This window comes from Ctenopharyngodon idella, chromosome 23 (assembly GCF_019924925.1).
Source record: "Ctenopharyngodon idella isolate HZGC_01 chromosome 23, HZGC01, whole genome shotgun sequence".
NCBI lineage: Eukaryota > Metazoa > Chordata > Actinopteri > Cypriniformes > Xenocyprididae > Ctenopharyngodon > Ctenopharyngodon idella.
The window spans coordinates 12,721,468-12,743,468 of record NC_067242.1 but is presented as its reverse complement, the minus strand read 5'-3'; the positions used below and the strand labels follow the sequence as shown (position 1 = coordinate 12,743,468).

General features: G+C 39.1%; 1 protein-coding gene across 1 annotated transcript in view; it reads left to right on the top strand.

Moving 5' to 3' along the window:
- The window catches only part of ek1 (eph-like kinase 1), a 67,033-nt gene that overhangs the window by 9,323 nt on the left and 35,709 nt on the right, over window positions 1–22,001 (top strand). Inside the window, 4 exon segments of the mRNA XM_051882924.1 lie at window positions 2,137–2,201; window positions 3,649–4,318; window positions 20,123–20,278; window positions 20,411–20,764. Of these exon segments, the coding sequence (XP_051738884.1) occupies window positions 2,137–2,201; window positions 3,649–4,318; window positions 20,123–20,278; window positions 20,411–20,764 (1,245 nt within the window).

Sequence of the window (22,001 nt, the reverse complement as noted above, 5' to 3'; positions counted from 1 at the left end):
TGGCCACCCAAGGGGATTCCAGCATTTGCCACATCCAGAGTTGCCGGCTGAGAGCTAATAATGAAGAAAAGCCCTATCCTCTATCTAACCAGCTGTTCTAATAAACATCACATGCATTGGCCTGGTCCTGTTCAAGACTGTAACCATTTTCCAGATAATGGGGTCTAAATATAGTTGGCCAGTGAAAAGGAAACATATCATTCAACCACTAATCTGAATATTGGAGGGGACGCTTCTTCCTCAATGTCTCTGATGGATACAACTCTGGTCCTGTAATAGTGTCTGAAAAGTGAATTTAATAGTAATCTTATTTGGCATCATTTTGACTGCATTTGTTTTGGTTATAAAATCTTGAAATTTTATCTTTTTTTTTTTTTTGTATTAGTGTCATGCCTTTTAGTGAGCCTGATTATATTCTACCTTAGAGTAGCAGGAACACCAACTTTGTTGAATGTTGAAATCGCTAAAATGGCTTGTGATAGTCAGTAAGAATAGACTGAAAATTACAAACCAATTATGTTTCGCCATGTATTATACTTTTAAATTCATAAATCAAGGTTTAATTTTTTTATGAGAGTGAAAATCTGAGCTACCATCCCAACTGAGCAAGTAGAAAAAATGCTTACTGTTGAGCCCAGGCTAGATCTGTAAAGGATTGATTTTCATGCTGGTTTATTTTAGTTAGTGCCTGTTTGGTACTTATCTTGCTGAAAGAAGAGCATAACAGTTATGTTTACCTGCAAAACATTGTCAGTTAAGTTGGTTGCACCTGATCTTTCAGGAGCAACTGGTTGACCAAGTAGTCTTGCTGGTTAAACTTGTGAAACAAAGTCCTCGGTTGTTCAAGAGTCAACTTGCACCATCTTTAGAAGTTTGGAGCAGATCTGTTGTTTGTGATTTAAGCAGCCAAAACACAAAACGCTAGTCTTTTCATCAAGGCCTGTGCGGCAGTTGTTCAAAAAATGCTCTCTGAGTCAGAACTGATGTCTCAGGTGGAATAAATTTTGCCTTGCTGTGAGTTAAATGTTACCCGCTGCTTGTATTATTGGACTGTGTGAGGCCTGTATTCATTTGTTTGTTTTATTAAATGTGTCTTTAAAAGGCTGAGCAGAATGATTTCCAGATCGTTTGGGCTGATATATTGCCTGTCTGGTTTTACCCCTTCATCAGAAAACAGCCACACGAGCACCAGCGGTTAATGGCATCGTAATCTGTATTCGGTTAAGAAGTAATATCCTGCTTTGACTCAACATATGGTTTTCTCTTCGAGTGTCAAGTCATCAAATTTGCCCAATTGCTCTATATATGACCCATAAAACCAGACATAATCCCTGTTTCCACATCAACCAACCATCAAAGCGCGATTTAAAAATGCACACTGTTTGCATGTCACACAAACCCATTGGCAGTCAGTTTTAATTAGAATTTGGATCCAGATGGTCTTTGATTTTCCTATTTTCTTTCTTTTTTTTTTTTTTGAAATTGTCACAAAAGGGCACACACACATGCGCCAGGAGCGGGAGAGGTTGATATTCAGCGTGAAAGAGGAGGAACATCTGAGGTTTGGATGTGATTAAGAATTAATCACCCCGGTTGCCAGGGATGTAATTGGTTTGGAACGGAGCTCAAAGTGGGAAGTTCAGGGCTCTGACCATTGGGAGATTGAAAGACTGTTATAAATAGCACCATCAACCTCTGAAAATATTGATGTGAGAACAGATTTCAAAAAGACTGAGTGAGGAGCTGCGAATCACATGTTTTGTAATGGTCACGAGTGATGTAACCCCACCCGGCTTTAGATTATTGGGATTAGTCTTAGAAGTTGCTGAGGTTTAGGTCAATAAAATAAATCCACTATGCCTTGGCCATATTAATAAAACTAGAATGAATAACCTCAAATGCAAAGTGTTGATTAGGCTGTTAGAAGTGGTTCTGACATTTCTAGAGCTCTGATATGTTATTCAGAAAGACCGCAGCCTTGAATGATTCATGCTTTACATGACATCATGCTGTGTAAAAACCCCATTGTTGTTTGTGAAAACCTGAAGAAATTATAAAAATATGATGTTCTGTGCTAAGTATACTAGCACTCTGGCTTTAAATAACTCTATCTCTGTTCTTTTCATTCTTTTACAGTTACCTTGCTTGACTCTATGTCCGCTCCAGGTGATCTGGGTTGGGAAGCGTATCCACCAGAGGGGGTGAGTACCTGTGAAAGTCTGCGCAGCACAGCCGAAATATAGCGATCAATAGAGTGATTAGGACTTCTATCCTTGTGCCAGTCACCCTGGGCCTTCCTACCAGGAATCAGTTAAATATGGGAGCCACTGTCCCAGCTTTTGGGATAATTTTTGGTGTATCCAAATGCCATTACTTACAAATGAATATTTAAATGTTTTAAAGTTTCAGTCTCTCCCAATAAGATGAATTTACAGATTTACAATTAAAATAAATTCAACACAGACAATACATTCAGGAAAATTAAGTGTTTGTTTTAGCTATCTAGATATGTATCTAGCTATATTACGCTAGCTTGTCGTTCTAACTCTCTACAAGGCCTATAAACTCCTAGACTTGTCATGGCAAACTTTGTTTTATTTAGTTATTGTTTCAATTTTATTTTAATTTACTTTCTGTACAATCAAATTCAAGTCGCTACCTCAATTCAAATTCAGGAATTGCTTAAAAAGCATTTTTAATTTCATTCTGAACGGCACACAACCTTTGTAACATCTAATGATTGTCCCTTGTCGCGATTGAACCTAAAACCTTTCATTTACCATCCCAGATCTTTAGCTGCTATTCCATCCCCAGCTAGTGCTGTTACACCGCTGATTTAAAGTATACTGCTTGATCTTCTCGACCCTGAATAGTCCACAGCTCCCCTCTGTGAACATACAGGCTGTGTCCTGTGGGGGGTCGTAGAAGAGTATCTCGTTTTGAACAACCTTGCCAACCCGCTGAGTAACGATCTCCTCTGTGGGAGTTGGTTCTCATCCCACGCTTTCGTGTCATTCATTCAAATCCATTTTCACAAGATGAAGATGGATTGTAATAGTGGCCTTGGCACAAGTAGTCACGCTCAGATTCATGAGTGCCTGTTAAGAGAAATATCTTATGTTTTTGTGTGGTGCTGATAAAGCAGGGGAAGCGTTCAAGGTTTGGCATTTCCAGTAGTATGCATACTACAATTCTGAAATGAAAGATTTGTGTTATGTGAAAAACATTAAGACTGTTTGACCATTGCTACTTTTTTTGTGCCATTTTTTTTAAACCACAAACTTACTGACGTCAATGCCAAACCAACAAACCATGTTATTTTTCATGGTTTTCGTTAGCCTTTGTTGATTTTTACATATTAACAATTGACGTTTCCAAGGCACAATTATATGATTTTCTCTGCATCAACAATAAGTTGAATTATGCACGAACAAAACAACTGAGACTATTCAGTTCGTAACTTTAAGCTAATTGCCTGTCAGATGCACTTTCCTCTTGATGACAGTTAAATGAAGCGTTTTCTCGTAATGCTCCCATCATGCATCTGTCAAAACTGTACTGTACGAGTTCAAAGTACACAGGACAATTACCAAAACATTAAAGGATGTCTGTCTCTTTGAATTGATCAACTTTTTGTCTGTTTGTCAGTGGGAGGAGATCAGTGTTATGGACGAGAGGAACATACCTATGAGGACATACCAGGTGTGCAACGTAATGGAAGCCAATCAGAACAACTGGTTGCGCACTGGACTGATCCAGCGAGAGGGCGCTCAACGTGTCTATGTGGAGATCAAATTCACTTTGCGTGACTGCAACAGCCTTCCGGGTGTCCCTGGAACCTGTAAGGAGACGTTTAACGTATACTACCATGAATCCAACAATGCCGTCGCAGCGCCTTTGCGCCACATTCGCGAGAGCCAGTATGTCAAGATAGACACTATAGCGGCCGACGAGAGCTTTACACAGACGGACGTCGGGGATCGTGTCATGAAGCTGAATACAGAAGTGCGAGACATCAGTGGTCTCAGTAAGAGAGGCTTGTACCTGGCGTTTCAAGACCTGGGTGCTTGCATTGCTTTGGTGTCGGTGAGAGTCTTTTATAAGCGATGTCCTCTGGCGGTGCTCAATCTGGCCCGGTTCCCGGACACTGTGACGGGCGGCGATTCAGCGCTGGTGGAAGTGCGTGGCACTTGTGTGGAGGATGCGGAAGAGCTGGAGGCACCACGGATGTTTTGCAGTGCTGACGGAGGTTGGCTGGTGCCCATTGGCCGCTGTGTGTGCCGGCCAGGCTTCGAGGAGGTAGATGGACACTGCCAACGTAAGTATTATTGCTTTTACTGTCGCAAATGATTGCCTTAGAATATATCAACATTTTTGTGGCTAACTGGGTAAACATGCTCTTGATCGGAAACAATTCTTGTTGAAACAAATATTGCGACCACAATAGTGGCTTTAAATGTGTCCAAATTCAGAGGTTCTTTATAGGTTCTCTCAGCTGTCCTGCTGTGTTAGCTATTCACTCAAAAAAATGAACTTTCACTGTTGTTAGTTTCACTCAAATCATCCTTGTTCACATTACTTAAAAAACTCATTTAACTACATGAACTTAATTTAAAGGGTTAGTTCACCCAAAAATGAAAACTCTGTCATTTATTACTCACCCTCACGCCGTTCCACACCTGTAAGACCTTCGTTAATCTTCGGAACGCAAATTGAGATATTTTTGTTGAAATCCGATGGCTCCGTGAGGCCTGCATAGGGAGCAATGACATTTCCTCTCTCAAGATCCATAAAGGTACTAAAACCATATTTAAATCAGTTCATGTGAGTACAGTGGTTCAATATTAATATTACAAAGCGACGAGAATATTTTTGGTGCGCCAAAAAAAACAAAATAACGACTTATATAGTAATGGCCGATTTCAAAACACTGCTTCAGGAAGCTTCGGATCATAATGAATCAGCGTATTGAATCATGATTCGGATCGCGTGTCAAACCGCCAAACTGCTGAAATCACGTGACTTTGGCGCTCCGAACCGCTGATTTGACACGCTGATTCATTATGCTCTGGAGCTTCCTGAAGTGAGTTGATTCTACTAAAATGAGTATTGTTAGCTTTACTTAATAAGTGTTTGTTCAGTCAACTTAACATTGCCAAGTGAAACACACAAATAAATGTTGACATAACTAACTGGGCAGTGGATCCGTAGTTCCCAGCATGCTTTGCAAGGGACTGCATAAGGAGAGTAAATTTAGGGATTAAAGTGTTATATTATGTGTTTTTCAGTAAAGGGAAAGATGTTGTTAGTTTTTGTTAGTGTTTAATGTTCAGTTATGTTGGACATTTAGAGGAGTTTCTGTTATGTTTTTGATTTTTGTGGTTACCTTTTTTAAGTAAATCCAACTGTTCATTTTTTGAGTGTTGGTTGTGAAACAAAAAACTTGAAGATACACAGTTAGAAACTGTAGTAGATGTGGTTGAAGGTTTTGTCTTGATTCTTAAGAGCAATCTGAAGATTGGATGGAAGAGATTAAGAAGGGTCATTGTTAGATTATTATTGAAATATGACAGCATGGGCCAGATCCTGTAGTTGAGCTATAGATATAGATAGGTAGATAGATGGATAGATATATGGGTAGATAGTTGAGCTATAGATGTAGGAATGCAGTTAGATAGATGATAGATGGGTAGATGTATAGAAAGATAGCTACAGTAGATGAGTGGGTAATTAGTTTTTGCCACCATTATTGTTTAATGAAGAAATAACCTTTGTGTAAACCACATACTGTACCTCAATCAAAAATCAGCAGTCCTTTTAGGAGTGTTTTGCACTTTGGTCGCTTTCATAATTCTAAACAAAAGATCCATTAAAAGGAGAAAATGCTATATAAAACCTGACAAATGAAGTTATCCCCCTTGAGATTGAGGTAGACAGCATGCTTTATTACCACATGTTCATGGTAACGGGTTTAGACTCAGGGCTTTAGACTGCTCTTTTCATCTCAGAAGGTGCTAATGGCTTTATTAATGTAGCCTGCTTTCTAGCCAAGATGAGAGCTACACTGTAATTATTTATTTTTTGCTTTTGTTTCTCTCTTCGCCTTTGGTTTTTCAAAGCCCTGTCACTCCTCAGCCTACGTTAGAGGAACTTGCCTGTACACCACCCCAGGACTGAGAAGGCTGCAGCTTTTAAATATTCATTCAGCCATTCTGGACTGTTTTCTTGTGGGTGGAAGTGTAGATCAGGAGGGAGGGGGTTTGGACAGGGATACAAGGAACATTTGAGTGACTTGGAAGTACGCTAGAGAGATGGGGGTGGGATATCCATCACAACCAATTCAGTGCTCTTTGGTTTGGACCACAGCTAATAGAGTCCTACAGCTCATTTCAGTGATTGGATCTGTTAATTAGGTTGTTAGTGATTGGTGCAAGTCAGGTTTGATAACCGTTCTTAACTGTGTGTGGTTATGATGTTGGTGGGAAAGAGATTTGTTGACAGGAAGTTGGGATGGGGCATATTAAAGGGCTTTTTTAAATTAGCCAGTGGCCTTTAGTTTACATCACAGTAAGTGATTCCTGTGAACCATAATTAGGGCCCGAGCTACAGACCTTCTTGGAATTGATCAGTTTATTTACTAATTGCTATTGCTAGTCAGAATCAGGGTGGTAGGGCTATTAGTTGTCTTTAAATTATGTCATAGTACTCAGTTTATATCATTACTTTCAATTCAGATTACTTCATTTTAAACTCACTCAGGAAAAATATAATTTGCTGTGGCACAGCTCAGTGCCGCAAGAAACATTCAGCACCACTGGAAAAAGGTTAACATTTTAACAGCTATTCATTACTGTGAGTGATGGAGACTGGGCTGTAACTCAGAAATAACCTCAAAATAAAAGATTTACTCCAAATGCAATAAGAGATTAATTCATACGAGCCCGGTCAGCTGACAAAACATTCATTGCTCTCTGGCTCCGACAGCTCCATGAGAAAGAGGGCATTGCCATGCGAATAACTTGAAGTGAAACAGCTCGTGGTCTGTTTTCACCTTGCGGTCTCGCTGTGGGTTCTGGAAGTGCTTGCTGACGCTGGCTTTCTCCACTTTTCATGCTGCGAAGGCTTTTATATTCACCGAAAAACAGCATTAGTAGAAGGACAAAAGTCTTACAGCTAAATTTAGGCCTTTTTTTCTCCCCCATCCGCCTTTCTTCCTTTTCTTTTCTTTTTTCTTGTCTTTTCTTCCTTTTTATTTTTCTATTCTATCCTTTTTGTTTTGTCACTTTTTTGTACCCCTCCCCTCTTTTTTTTTCTTTTTCTTTTTCTTTTTTCTTTTTTCTCTCTCCCGTCGCATTTTCTCTCTTGGATTCTTTGTAACTTTCCCAACAGCCCTCAGTTTAGCCCACTTACCGTTTACCGTCGGAACACAACGCCGTGATAGAAGAGAGTGAAAAATAGAGAGAGACGGACGTCTTCTCCCACAACCTCGGCTCAGTGAACTGCCTCTTATATTTATCTCTTCTATTCTTTTCCTTTCGTCTTATTGTGGCAGCTCTCGAACGCTTTCCAACAGAAACCCCCTCCCATCCCTTCTTGTTTAACACTTTGTCCTGCCGTCCGTAGATTCATCCTTTTTTTCCCCTTCTGTTTCGCTCCCTATATCCTCTCTTAACCTTTTATACTGTGAATGTGTGTTGTAAACTCTGATAATAAACCCTCTTGTATCAAGCCCTTTCACCGGGGCTGTTCATTCTTATCCGTATCTCTCAGCATAGAGCACTTCAGCTTACAATCACGGCCCTTTTGTTGGATGTAAATGGTTTCTGAGTGGCTTGGTGGTGCACACCAGACTCTGAGTTTGGGTCTGGCATAAGGTCTGACCCGATGGCCCCTCAACTGTTAGCATGCCAGCTGAAGATGGGCACTCTTTTCTGTCTCCTGAGGCGTATTTTTGTACAGCGCTAAGCTCACACGGTTGTGGCTGAATGGAGTGCTTTTCATTGGGGCAGGAGCGGCAGAAATGAGCTCTTTGTGACAGTAATCTCGCCGTGAGGAGCTCTGGAGTGTCTTCCTCCATAGGATTTGAGCTGAGAAACTGGGTCATGGGATTGTCAGCACCCCAATGGAGATTCACAGTGGAGGCGGCTTTAAGCGATGAGCATGTGTGTGTGCTCCAAAACTGAATTTTGGAGTTTAGATTGGAGAGGTTAACACGGTTAAGAGACCTGAGCTTTCCACACATTGCTGCTGTTCATCTTTATAGGGGCTCTAGTAATCTCGTACTTAGACGTTTAGTTTGATTTCCACATCTGTAATCCCCAACACGTGATGCTCGCCTGCTGGGTGACAGCATGACGCTGGAATTGCAAGTGTTTATCTTCGGCCGGTGATTTTGTTAACGTTCCACGGACACAGTCGCCATTCAGTTCACCTGCATAAACCTTCTCTGCTGCTTTTGTTGGCTGAACTGTGAATGGGCATTAGGAAATTGGGAAATCTGAGTCATTTTGCCAAGACAGTTTAGAGCAGAGGTTCTCTACCTTTTTGACTCCAATGCTATATATATATATATATATAATATGTGAGTGACCCTGGACCATTTATAAGGGTTCATTTTTTTAAAATAGAAATTTATACATCACCTGAAAGCTGCATAAAGCTTTCCATTCCAAAGCTTTCCATTGATGCATGGTTTGTTAGGATAGGAACAATATTTGGCCGAGATATAACTCTTTGAAAATCTGGAATCTGAGGGTGCAAAAAATTCAAAATATTGAGAAAATCGCCTTTAAAGTTGTCCAAATGAAGTCCTTGGCAATGCATATCCACTCACAAAAATATATATTTTTTATATATTTACGGTAGGAAATTTACTAAATATCTTCATGGATCTTTACTTAATATCCTAATGATTTTGGCATAAAAGGAAAATTTTGAATCGATATAAATTATGTATGTATATAAAATAAGTATGTCTGTGTATATGTTTATACATCATGTTTTAACATTTGATGAAAAGAAACTGCTTAGTTGGTACTTCCAGTGAATCCAACCACAAAACATGCCTGTGGATGTTTAGGTCCCATAACACATGAAGCGTGATATACCGTTTCTGCACTGTGGACATACATATACTGAATCATTAAAGCGTCACTGGTACCAGCTGATAGCCCCTACAGCTCAGTGAACCATGAAGCTGCCTGTTCAACATTCAGCCCAACTCAGTGACCTTTTTTCTCCATATGCTTTTGAGCCCTCTCCGTAGCGTATTGCTAGCTCTCTGCTGGTTATTGCCAGTTTGGGAATGTGTGTGTATGAGCTGCATCAAGTGCAAGTTTTTCTTCCAACCGAGAAGCTTTTGTTGGCGAAGACAGCGTAAGACATCTGCAGTAGTCATTTCGCTTACCCTTGATAATAACATTATTTCTGGAACAAATTTTTTAAGGGAGAAAAAGATGCTTGCTCATATGTAGCCACACTGCCAAGCAGTATGGACACTGACCATGCTTATGTTTCTTTAAGACCATATATTAATGAGCGTGCAGAGCGGTAATTTAGGAAAATAATATTTTTTGAAAAGTCTAAAATGTAAGTGTTTGTTGTTTTTGGACATGATTACCATATATCTTTTTAAAAATTGATTTAATGATTCATTTCGTTTTAACAATTACTTTAAAATGTGTAAAAAAAATAATAAAACGGAATGATGTTGCTTTTATTAGTGGCATCTAGTTAATCAGCTGCCGACTAAAACGTCTCTCCATCTCAGCCCTCCATCATACTGTCTACCACATGTCATCTGCCCATTTCTGTACCTCCAGCTGCTGTTCGGATCAATAACACTTTAGTAGCCGATAGTAAACAACATGGAATAACCTGTCAGTGGATGGCAAAGTGCCAATCTACAATTTAGGCTCACGGTCCAACTGTCATAACACAGACAATTCATGATACTTGTTTTCTTTGCCGTGCAGTTGTCTCTTAGGAAACTGTAGAACATGTTCGAGTTTCAGATTGCTGGCATGTTGAGATCTGGGCAGAGTAAAATATAAATGAAACCCAAATCAGACACTGTGATGCTATCGCTAATGACAATTAGCGCTACATGGTGTGTAGCTAGTCTTCATAGGCACTGCATGGGATATTTGAAATGTGTGCATTTCTTTCTCAAAAAGCAGTTAAACCAAGACTTTTGTGAGCTCTGCTGGAGAATATCAGGATGGCTACCAGATGTAGCCGTAGTTTTTTTTTTTTTTTTTTCTTGCTGCTGGGTCTTGGGTGTGGACCCCTGTCGGAAAGACATGAGCAGGAAAAGAGTCTCCACAACCAAAACATCAAAGACTCAGAGCGCCATCAATTATACAGGGACATTGACAGCTTACAGAACTCTAAAATTTCATCCAGGGAGTTTAGCACATCGTTGAATGTTCCTTTTCTGTCTACAGGATGAATTTATGAATGTTTTTGCATGCGTTTAGTAGAAGTTGTATTTCTCAGTCTGTAAAACTGACAGGCTGGCTTCACAGTTTTTCTTTATTGAAAAGGAAAAATGTTAAGGAAACTAGACATATTTTCTTCATATTTTCTTTCTTTAACCTGCATTTTAAAAGTCACAATAGGCCTATCATTCCCATTTATATTGAGATGTTCACAACTCACATTATGACACCTAATAGTGGTGCAATAAATATCATTTTTTCATAAAGTGTGGTCAAAATAGCAATTAAAATGGACATAATGAGGAAAGAAACATCTTCAACACGGTTTCTGTTCAGTATGGAAAGTCTACACTTCTCACTACAGTGTTTACCTTGTGTTGAGAGTGTGTCCTTTGCTGATGTTGCCTCAGTCATGTTGTAATGGGATTTGTTTCTACACCTCTCTTAATGGCACTCAGATGTATTTTTTTCTGTGTGTTTTGAAGAGGAAGAAGGCACGTGGAGGCACCGACACGTGCATCCAGCAGTCGTCTTGCATTATTTTATTTTTTCCCCAAACTCTCTTAATAATTCATCTGTCAGGCTACAGATGACAAGAGGGCCTTACGACCAGCAGAAACAGTCTGCTGGTTGGCTCAGACTCTGATTTTGAAGTCAACATGAATCAGAATGGACCCTTATTTACTTGAATGCTTTTTCCAGGTCTTATTGTCAATGACACATTGGTGCACATTATTCCAAATTTTAAAAATTCTCTTTGTGATTTATTTTATTTTATTTTATTTTGTTTTGTTTTCTGCCTTAGGCTGCCCAAGCTATTGAATGATGGTTTTAGCAAACTCACATTCTGGTCTGATTCCATTCTGGGTTGGAAAGCCCACTTTTCATAATCCAGTCAATTCCCAATGGATAAAATAAAGCCCCATGCTGTTTTTTTTTTTAAAGGGGTCATATAATGCCACTTTTACCAGATGTAAAATAAGTCTCTGATGTCCCCAGAGTGTGTATTTGAAGTTTTAGCTCAAAATACCCCACAGATCATTTTTTATAGCATATTAAATTTGTCACTTTTTGAGGGTGAGTAAAAACACTCCTTTTGTGTGTGTCCCTTTAAATGCAAATAAGCTGCTGCTCCCAAGAAGAGGGCGGAGTTTCAAGAGCTCCTGTTAGCAGTGCTGATTACCTTATGCAGACTCACTGAAAATGTCAGAAACTGTTCAGCGTTGTATGTTCAAACTGGAGTCAGACAATGATGGAGAGACTCAGGAAGAAGTGACAACATGTAGAATGCAACAGGACGTTTCTGAATGGTTAGTGGATAAATTTATGTAGCTGATGTGAAGTTAACTATCTAAAGTCATTTATTAGCATATTCTGTCATGATAATCTATAAATTTCTTGTGTGGGAACTGTAGTAAGATGCCTACAAAGCCAGAGAATATATGCTGCATGAAGATAGAACAGGTATAGTTTAGTTTAATCACAGTTATAACTTATGTTGCTTTTATGACATGCTATTGCATTTGTGTTACGTACTGTATTGCAATAACATGGCCTCACCCTCTTTGTTGCATGTTCTCGAGGGCAGGGTTTATGTAAATTTTAGGGTTAGTGATGTCACCAACTCGAGAAGAAGCTCATTGTAGTCTCTACCAGACATTTGTTGCAGTCCTTAAACAGAGAATTCTTTAAAAGAACTTATTTCCCTTTGCTTTGAACTTTGAGCGTCACAACTTTGCAGATGTTGTTTATGCTCAAACAGCAACATTACACACTAACTAAAGTTAAAAAAGTGAAATCATAATCAACCACCCCTTTAACCTATTTGTCAGCTAAAATGGTTTTTCACTGGAATTTTAAGGGAAAACTTCTCTGCGAGCTGCTCTGTTAAAACACAATCATGTCTTGGTCATTACAAGTTATTCCCACATTTAAAAACCAGGCGGAGCCACAGGAGAGACAGGAATGAGATACCCAATAGCATTTGCACATGTGTAATGAAATGGAGCCAATAAAACGAGAGACTGACTTTTAAGAGGAGCCAGTTTCCAGCGCTGACTCTGAGTCTGGCACTGACTGGTTTAAAGACCTGATCTACAGTTCATGATTACAGACCTGCACAACCTCACATCTCCCATACAAATCTGGATTTTTGCTATCAACTTGTATGATTAGAGGGAACACCAGTTTTCTCTTAGATCGCAAGCAAAATTCCACAAGGCACTGAGAGGCTTTTTAAATCAATATTAATAAATCTTTTTGAAAAGAATGTATAAAGAAAACAGTAGTAAGAAGGAGGCTTCAGCAGCTATTTTAATGGCCTATGTTCAGAAATAATGCATTTGCTTTGGAGACTGTAGGAGTAGGTTTTTTTTATGTTCCTATGATTTTAAATTGATATAGTGAGACTGTAGCTTTGCTAGAACAGACAGCAAGAAAAAAGGCACAAGAATTCGTTTTTATTGCTATTTTTCTCACATGTATGGATAATCACTTTTTTATAGCTCTCCACCCAAGAGCTGCGGTCAGAGGCTCCCTCTGTATCTCACCCCACTGAAATAACAGCAAGACCGCCGGTCTCCAAACACACCTGCTTTTCATTTCAGCCCCACTGATTACAAAGTCTGCAGGAAAACTGAAGTATTGAGTATACTGTAAGTTTGAGTACAGCCTGGGTCCAAACCACATCCAAATATGTTGTTCCTCAAGTACTGATGAATTTGTAAGATTGTGTGTTAGTTCCTTAGAAAGCACTAGTTACTGTTGTACTTCTATTTAAATTTTTAATGTTATATTTTCTTTTCTATTATATTTTCTAGAGATGCACCGATACCAAGCTCGTGTACTTGTACTCGTACTCGTAAAAATACCCCCGATACCAAAGACCGATACCTCACGTGACATAACTGACACAATTTTTCGTGCACAGAGACACCGGCGGCAGCAGCAGAAACAATGTCAGCCTCAGAGGTGTGGAAATACTTCAAATTAATGATGACAACACACACGTTGCAAACTGCATGCTTTCAATCACAATTCTTTATCGATTAGTGAAGGCGGGATAGGCGGAATCGCGCTGAATGACACAGACCAGAAGCGCGCGCTCTCTCTCTCTCTCTCTCGCATGCGCGCGCTCTCTTTCTTGCGCGCGATTCCAGTTCTCTCAGACAGAGCGCGATCAGTTCTCCTTGCGCCTGAATGGTCAAATGCACACATAGTTGTCAAAATGTCCATCGTGTGGAGTATCTCACGTAAATACAGTCGGTTATGGCTTAAGTGGACGTAAACATTTGGGTGAAAACAGGGTATGTGTCAGTATCCATGGATTCGGTCTTAAAGGGACCGTAGCCTATATTTGTCATTATTGTTAATAAAACAACAAAATATGTTAAATAAATGTATGCATGGTAAATAAACCTACTGTATCTGAAAAACAATTTTATTTAATTTGTATCTCTATAGTATTTGTTGTTTTGTTTGTAAATTTCTTTTTATATAACAACAATTATATATATTGGTAATTATGCCCTTTGAAGGTTATTGGACACTGTGAAATTTTTGTTCTTTAAGTTTGTGACAAGCACATAAAAATTATTACTTTTTTCATTAGAGTAATGATGAAGAAGCTGTCCTACATTCATTAGTCTCACTGTGTTGTGCTTGGAAAACTGCAACATCAAAAAAAAAAAAAAAAGAGAGAGAGAGAGAGAGAGAGCGAAATTAATAAATGTATAGTCATCGGTATCGGTATCGAGTACTAAAAAAACAGTATCAGTACTCGTACTCTGTCCTTAAAAAATGGTATCGGTGCATCCCTAATATTTTCTTTTCTATTTTATTTAGTGCATTTATTTTTTATTTTTATATTAATTTTATTATATTTATAATTATTTATTATTCATTTTTACTGTTGGACTAAAAAGTAAAAAAATCACATAGACTTGCATTGAAGGAACCATATCTAAGGACCAGATACAGCATATACTTCGCAAGTGCTTCTATTTTGTGTGATTCTTCTCGAAGTTGGAAAATCTGCTGTAGGCGGAATTGGTTGTTGAGGAAAATTGTAGAGCTCTGCTTTCTGGTCGTGATAAAGTTGTCCACCAGTTGTTTCATGAGATTGAGTAGACATTTTGTCTCTGCCTCAAGTGGACATTATATGCCACTAGGATGTTCCAGCTAGGCGTACCAGCAAAGCCTGGGAGATTGGCTCTGTCACGCTGTGCATGATGGATGGATTGCGGGAAATAGCCTTTGGAAAGAAAGGGCACTCCAGGGAGATTGAGAGAAGATTGAGACAAAGGAGAAATTCAGCAGCAGAGATGTTTAAACCCTCTCCTGACACCTCTGGGGTAATTGGACAGGTATTTCGGATGTTGAAGGCCAGGTAGACACTGTGTTATGTGAGTGCCATTTGTGCAACCATTTTTCCATGGTTATTGGAAAAGGCCTCTGACCTCTGAAAAGCAGTCTGATATCCTCAATTGCTTCTGGGATCAACTCACTCCATGATATTCCTGTTTAAGGGATTAAAGAAGTGTTTTAGGCCAAAAACAGGCTGATTCTGTGTGAATTGCGAATGACCTTTTAGCACTCTGGCAGGAAAGTCTGGCTCTACCATTCTCTAGTCGACTCTGTCATCAGCCTGGATTGCTTGGATTTTTTCCCTTCTCCAAAAAATCAATGCTACATTGCCTAATGGCCAGGGTAAAAATGGCTGAAAAGACTTTAAAAAGTCTCTGCTGTGCAACTGGACGCTAAATCAATAGAGCGCTATAATCACCAGAACACTTCCATTCCTGTAGGTGAGATCGAGTTCTGCTAATGTGAAGAACCTTGTTTATTCTTGTATGTCAAAGGGCTCAGCAGGTCATTTGCTTACCAATAGAAATGCGAACATGGATATTTAAAGACAAACATTGAAATACCTTAGGGGCTAACTGTTAGCCTCGGTTAGCATGTCATAGGGAAAATGACGCTGATGGATTTTGGCTGTTTAGCATCAGTAAGTCAAGCTTACACTTCAAGGTGAGCAAAGATCAAAGTCTAGCTGTAAGAAACTGAGCTTCACTGACCACTAACGCCGATTTTTTTTTAGGGCCATTTTGGTCATCAATTTTCATGCTGTAAATGCATAAACGAGAATGCCTTATGATTATACTTCAAATGTAAGCTAGTCTAGAGGAGCCCATATTTGTTCATTTGAAGGCCAAGCACATGAAACATTCCTCTGAAGGTTGGCTATATAGAGTTAAAAGGAAGTTCATTGAAAGAGTTTGAGATGTGTTGTCGTTTTCAAGCTTTAGTTAGTACGAATCTTTTGCTACAGTATGTGTGGAAAAAATTTCACTCTTCAGTTTTCCCTGGAGTTCTACTATTTAAGTCTTGATTCACGCTCAATGAAGGGAGCGTTTTGGAATTATGTTGCCATGGAAACTAGTACATAAGCCTCTCTCCCTAGGTAATAGAATGCTCGGTTTCTGTGGGTACGGGACCCTGCGGTCACTGTTTGACTGACCCTACCTTTGCTACGCTGTTCTTCTTTTCTGAGAAGGTCCGCAATGCTGTTAAATTGAAAAGGGCACCTGAAGTGCTGGAAGAAGGGATGTCACTCTCACCGTCTCACCCTCTCTCTCAGTGGGAAAAAAAGTCTGTCTGTCTCTCATATCTGAGGAAAAACTCCCTTCATCTTCTTCATTGAAGACTAGCATACATAGTCGCCTAACTGGATTGACTACACACAGATGTCATGTTCAATTATAGTTTTATTTCTTTATTTTATATATAAAATTGCATCATTTTTGTCATTTACTTATAGTTTGGTTTAGGTTTCATAAGTTTTCAATTTCCACTTTTATTGTTAGACTTTTCAAAATTTTGATTTTATTTTAAACTGGTTTTCAGTTTCAGTCTCAGTTTATCCCAGTTGTGTTTCTTTTTCTTTTTCCTTTTTTATATGATTTAGTTTTCATTTTAACTTTCTTACCATAGTAAGGCGCCATTCCTGATCCCTGATGTGATGGAGAAGGGTCTCAGTTAGCTGTTCAGGTGGTGGGTTGATGTCTATTGATCTGCCTCATTCAATATGAACCAGAGACTGCAGACAGAATGAGAAATACACTAATAGCAAGCAACCATTCGTCCCTATGGACCAGGGCATTAAACACACTCTCCAAACATGTCTCTCATCCTCTGCCTCGCAGAAAGAAAAAAAATTCAAGCTCTCCGCTGTTCATTTTTCTCTCGCTTGCTTTCTCTCTCTTTATTCCCATGATGGTGCTGCTCTTTCTGTCTTTCTGTCTGAAGGTATCATATATAAAAGCTATTGATTATCTAGAGCCAAGGGGACACCAATCACACCAATGTAAATATTTGATAAGGAAGCCATTTTAGATCTCTCTGAGATGTTTCGCTTTTCTGTGTCTTCATCTCATGAGCAAAGGTATAATCTTAATATGTTCTGTTTACATTGATTATTTTCTTCGCCCATCAATAATTTGTGTTGACATTTTGTCATTTCCTGTTTTATGTTGTTTTCTGCAAGTTTGCTTTCATGTTTCATGACTTTGATTTGGTGGATAAAACACTTTCATATCTATATAAACACAGACATATCTCAAAATCTCAAAAAATTTAATTCAGAGATTAAACACATGTACATCATAAAACAGGTATATTCATCATTATATGTAAGAATTTCATCTTTAATGTATTTGTAAATAAATAAATTTAAAAAAGCACCAAACCAGCATTAACCATCATGCGTTCACTTAGGTTGTGTGACTAAATTAAGATTTCATTATGGTAGACTCACCTTGCTGGAGGATGTTTTCAGGCTCTCATGATTTTAGACAGACCAATTAATCTGGAGGGTTTCTGGAGGCAAATTGCTTCTCCTGGTGGATCTGTCCTTCACAGCATTTCCATATCCTCTAACGCACTTTTGTTTTTTGTGGTTAGCAGGCGTAGTTGAAATCTGCCTTGTAGCCAATGCATTGGCTATAAGACACTAGACCAGTTGGGTTCCACAAAAGGCCGGGCTTTCCAACGGCTTTCTGGTTTGGCATTGGACACCGAGAGGTTGCAAAACCACAATACACACATGCTGTTTCATTTCAGGCCTCGTTCCAAACCACCACAGGGACTTTACACCTCTTACCTCACACTGACCACCAGAGGTTACATGTTCAACAATTGTACCTTCTGTAGGTCTTAGCTTAATACACTGGAATAATGGGGTGTTTTTGCACCCCATGCAGCAGAACTTCACCTAATAACCCTGGAAACTGTACGTTTCAGCTCAGAATTATTTAGGTCAGTGAATACTCCCGGATTTGTGCCAGAATTCAGTAAGCCTGTTAGCATAAAGCTTTAGTTAGTACAGCAGTGTAGACATTTGGGAAAATGGCTTTTTTGTGCATTTCCACATATGTGTATCTACTTCTTTTGTATTGTGTACAGCAGAAAAACAGGAACGCCCTGAGCTCTGGCATTAAAAAAACAATGATGGCTTTTATTGTATTTGTGATCATGTGGATTATGACATCTTCGTAAATAAAAGGAGAACATGGCTAGATAACAAAATACAGTCAGTGTGACACTGATAAAGGAAGGATTTAGTAATTATGGAAGAATGAAAAAAATCATTTTTACTGTTAAGAGCAGTATTAATTCTGCTGGTCTCGACTGCCTCTCGGCAGATTGAAGTAAAAGCATTTAGAGCAAATTCTTGTTCCTTTAATCTCTCAGAAAGATCTCCCGCTGAGAGGTTCTTATCGTCACTAAAGCGTTATTGGTTTCATTTTTTCTCACTCTATGTGTGTGTATGTAGCCGTATGTGTGGCTGTGTCGATGGTGTTAGATTGAGATAGGTGGAGAAATCTTTGCCATTTGCATTGTAGAATGCCTACCTGTGGTATGTTTTGTATCTTTAATTTTAGACCAAAAATAGACTTAGAAATATTACATATCGCAAGAAGGATTGGGTCAGAAAGAAAACAGCGTTTTGCATGGTTTTATCTATCATTAAATGAATCATCTGCTAATGTTTTGATCTATTTGACCCTTTAAGCTTGCAATAAACCACAGCTGATTGGTTGGTGCGGAACTGAAAGACGTTGATTAATTAATTAAGAGGGACAGCTGTCTTATTGATCGTGATACATCTCCGGCCATTAATTAATGTTAATGTGGTGGTAAATCAGAGCGTCTGTTAATGGATTGAGGAGGTTGATGTGGTTGTGAGTGTAAATTATAAAGCGTGCAATGTAATGCATATTCTACTCATAATGATTATTAATGTGATTCTTCTGGCTCATGCATTGCAATACTTAGCCCTACACACATTATATTGTCATGAAATATTAGGGGGAATACATGTAAAGTGGAACACTTTTTACCATTGAGATGACTGGGAAAAAATGTCCCATTTATCCTGAATTAATCATATAATACTGTTTCATCACAATACATATTAAAAAAAAATTTCAATACGATATAATATGATTACAACCATTAAAATATAATGGTTTTTGCCTCTTTTATTGATATGGATAGCATCCTAAGGAAATGGAAGCAGGAAATGTTGCAAGTTAGACTCAGAACACCCTCCACATTTACCAATTGGCCATGGCTCTGATGCAGTGTAAATCTTTTTTGAATAGTTTATTTAAAAAATGGAGAAAAAGAAATTATCCATTTTTATTTTTCTAGTATGGTACATCTAGGAATTACAGCATGACTTCTCTAATTAAGTTTCCATGGAGCCCAAGACATTCTCAGTGTTTGAGTTATTAATTACAGCACAGGTTGAATCACTTAGCGCAGTTAAATTTACAAGCAACACCTATCAAAACTACATCCACCTTTAACTGCTTCTCAAAGCTGCCTGTCACTCTACACTCCATTAGCACGGTCTAAAGTTCAGTATTAGTTGCTCTGAAAAGAGAAATATGTTGGAGGCATTGTGCTGTGGCTGATAAGAACTGACATGTTTGGGATGTGTTTGCAGAAATATAGGGTTTGCTTTTAGTTCAGGGGCAACATGGGAGTCTGGCACGGCGTCCCTGAGGGGAAGTGCTCTAATGCACACATACACACACACACACACACACACACACACACCAATCACTGACTCACTCAGCTCCAACTTAACCCAGCCCCGACACACACACAAAAACGGCCGCCACGTGCCTCCAGTCAGGCTAATGCTGCAGTGGGATGTTAGATATGCCTCGCTGAAGAAGGTGACGAGAGCTGAGGGGAAACCTCCCTCATAACCTCACAAAACTCCTCTCTTCGCTTTGCTTCTTTAATAGTATTTTTTGTTCATTTCAAGTCAAGTCGTTTTCACACAAGTCAAGTATAATGTTTCATGCTCTATTATTGTTATAATATAATTTTACTTCAGCATCTCTTGTACCCTTAGAATACAACTGTCTATTTTTGCTACTGTACCTTTAAGAATTTTTAAAAGAATTCTATATGTACATGACATTTGATGTAATTGATGGATGGATGGATGGATGGATGGATGGATGGATGGATGGATGGATTTTCCCCACGTCATGTGCGGGGCTCCGTAGTAATGTTTTTGAAAATAAAATATTTTTTATTAAGAACTCATATCAACATTTCTCTTATAATTCAAGTAATTTATTATAATATTTTTTCTTCTTTGATAGCATGTCGGTCAGGCTTTTACAAGGCCTCTGCCATGGATGCGTACTGCGTGAAGTGTCCCCCACACAGCTACTCCCACCAGGACAAAGCCTCCGAGTGTGTGTGTGAGAGAGGCTTCTACAGGGCGGAATCGGACCCTCGCTCCATGGCGTGCACAAGTAAGCTGAGGGTTTTTGTGGCTTTCTAAACAAAATGAAATCAATGAAACATCCAGTTTGTTATTGTGCTTTAATGATTATATTTGGACAAGTGTACAGTTAATGTGCTTTACTTGTGTGTGCGTTCATCAGGACCCCCCTCGGCACCCGGCAACCCCATTTCAATGGTGAACGAGACGGCAGTCACTCTAGAATGGAGTCCTCCTCGTGACAGTGGCGGACGTGGAGATGTTACCTATAGTGTCCACTGCAGGAAGTGTTCGGGAGAAACAGGGGCTGCAGGGGACAGTGAGAAGTGCGTTCCCTGCGGCAGCGGTCCACATTTTAACCCCAGGCAGTTTGGCTTGACGCACCCCAGAGTTCTGGTCACAGAACTGCAGCCTCACACCAATTACACCTTCAGCATAGAAGCTCTGAACGGAGTCTCAGATCTCAGCCCTAGTCCACGCCAACTAGTGTCCGTCAACGTCACCACCAGCCAGACAGGTGAGATGTCACACGTCTACATTCAGTGTTTATTCAAGAAGGGTTTTTTTTAATAAGCCTCTGAATAGCCGCTTTTCCACTGAAATTACCCGGAACAATTTGTCCCAGGAACTATTTCCCCCCAGTTTCCATCGCGGTCTGAAGTACTGTGAAGATTAGGTCTGGTGACGTAGGACTGCGTGCGACTTTCCAGTTCCCGCTGGATTTCGTCCTCCACATATAAGCTTAATAAAGCCTGAACCTCGTCGTCGGTCCATCGGTCGACTCCATTGTTGATTCGAATAGCAAACTGTTACTGCACGCACCGCAACAGACTTTTAAAAATGGTGGTTGAAATAAAATGCTGCGTGGAGTCACCCAATTAAAATTCTACGTGAACTCAACCAATCATGTTCAACCCACCCCCAGAAAGTTCCTGAACTTTGAAAAAAGAACAACCTCGTGAGCAGGGACTTTCTGAGTGGGAAATTTTTACCTGGAACTTCATTTAGACCCTGGTTCCTGCGGCACACGGAGTACCACCCTAAAGTTCCTGCGGTGGAAACGCGGCAAATGAAACTGTAATGCAGTTTTTTTTTTTTTTTAGAAATATGATTAATTGCAATTACTTTATTCTGTTGACTATTGAGTTTTAACATTAAGACATAGAAACCAAATCTTTGTAGTTTTGTGTGTGTGTGTGTGTGTGTGTGTATGTGTATATATATATATATATACACATACACATACATATATTATGTATATATACATGTGTATATATATATACAGTATATACACATACCACACAAAACTATAAAGATTTGGTTTCTATATCTTAATGTTAAAACTTAATTATCTTAATCTTAATGTATATATATATTATGTATGTATGTTTAGATTATATTTGGGGGTCCTTTGCAAAGTTTGAAACCCTTTGTTCTAAATGTAATAAACACATACAATTTTTATTTCCTTTTTCGGCCTTGGTATGATATGTGATGTAGATTTATTTTATAACTCTCTGTCAGATAGAGTCAAGGTTATGCAGCCCTTCGACAGCTTTAAACATCTTCAGTTACACATTTTTCTGCCTGTGCTCCTAAATCTCTGAAGCTTTAGTCACATTTTTTGTCTCCTGCTTCCTGCTTTTGAATTTTACACTGGTTTGCTGTGCTTCAGTGGGTCCTCTTATATCTCATCTGACCTTTAAACCCGCACTCTGTGTGCGGCTCAAAGCCTGTCATTGGTCTAGAGGAGA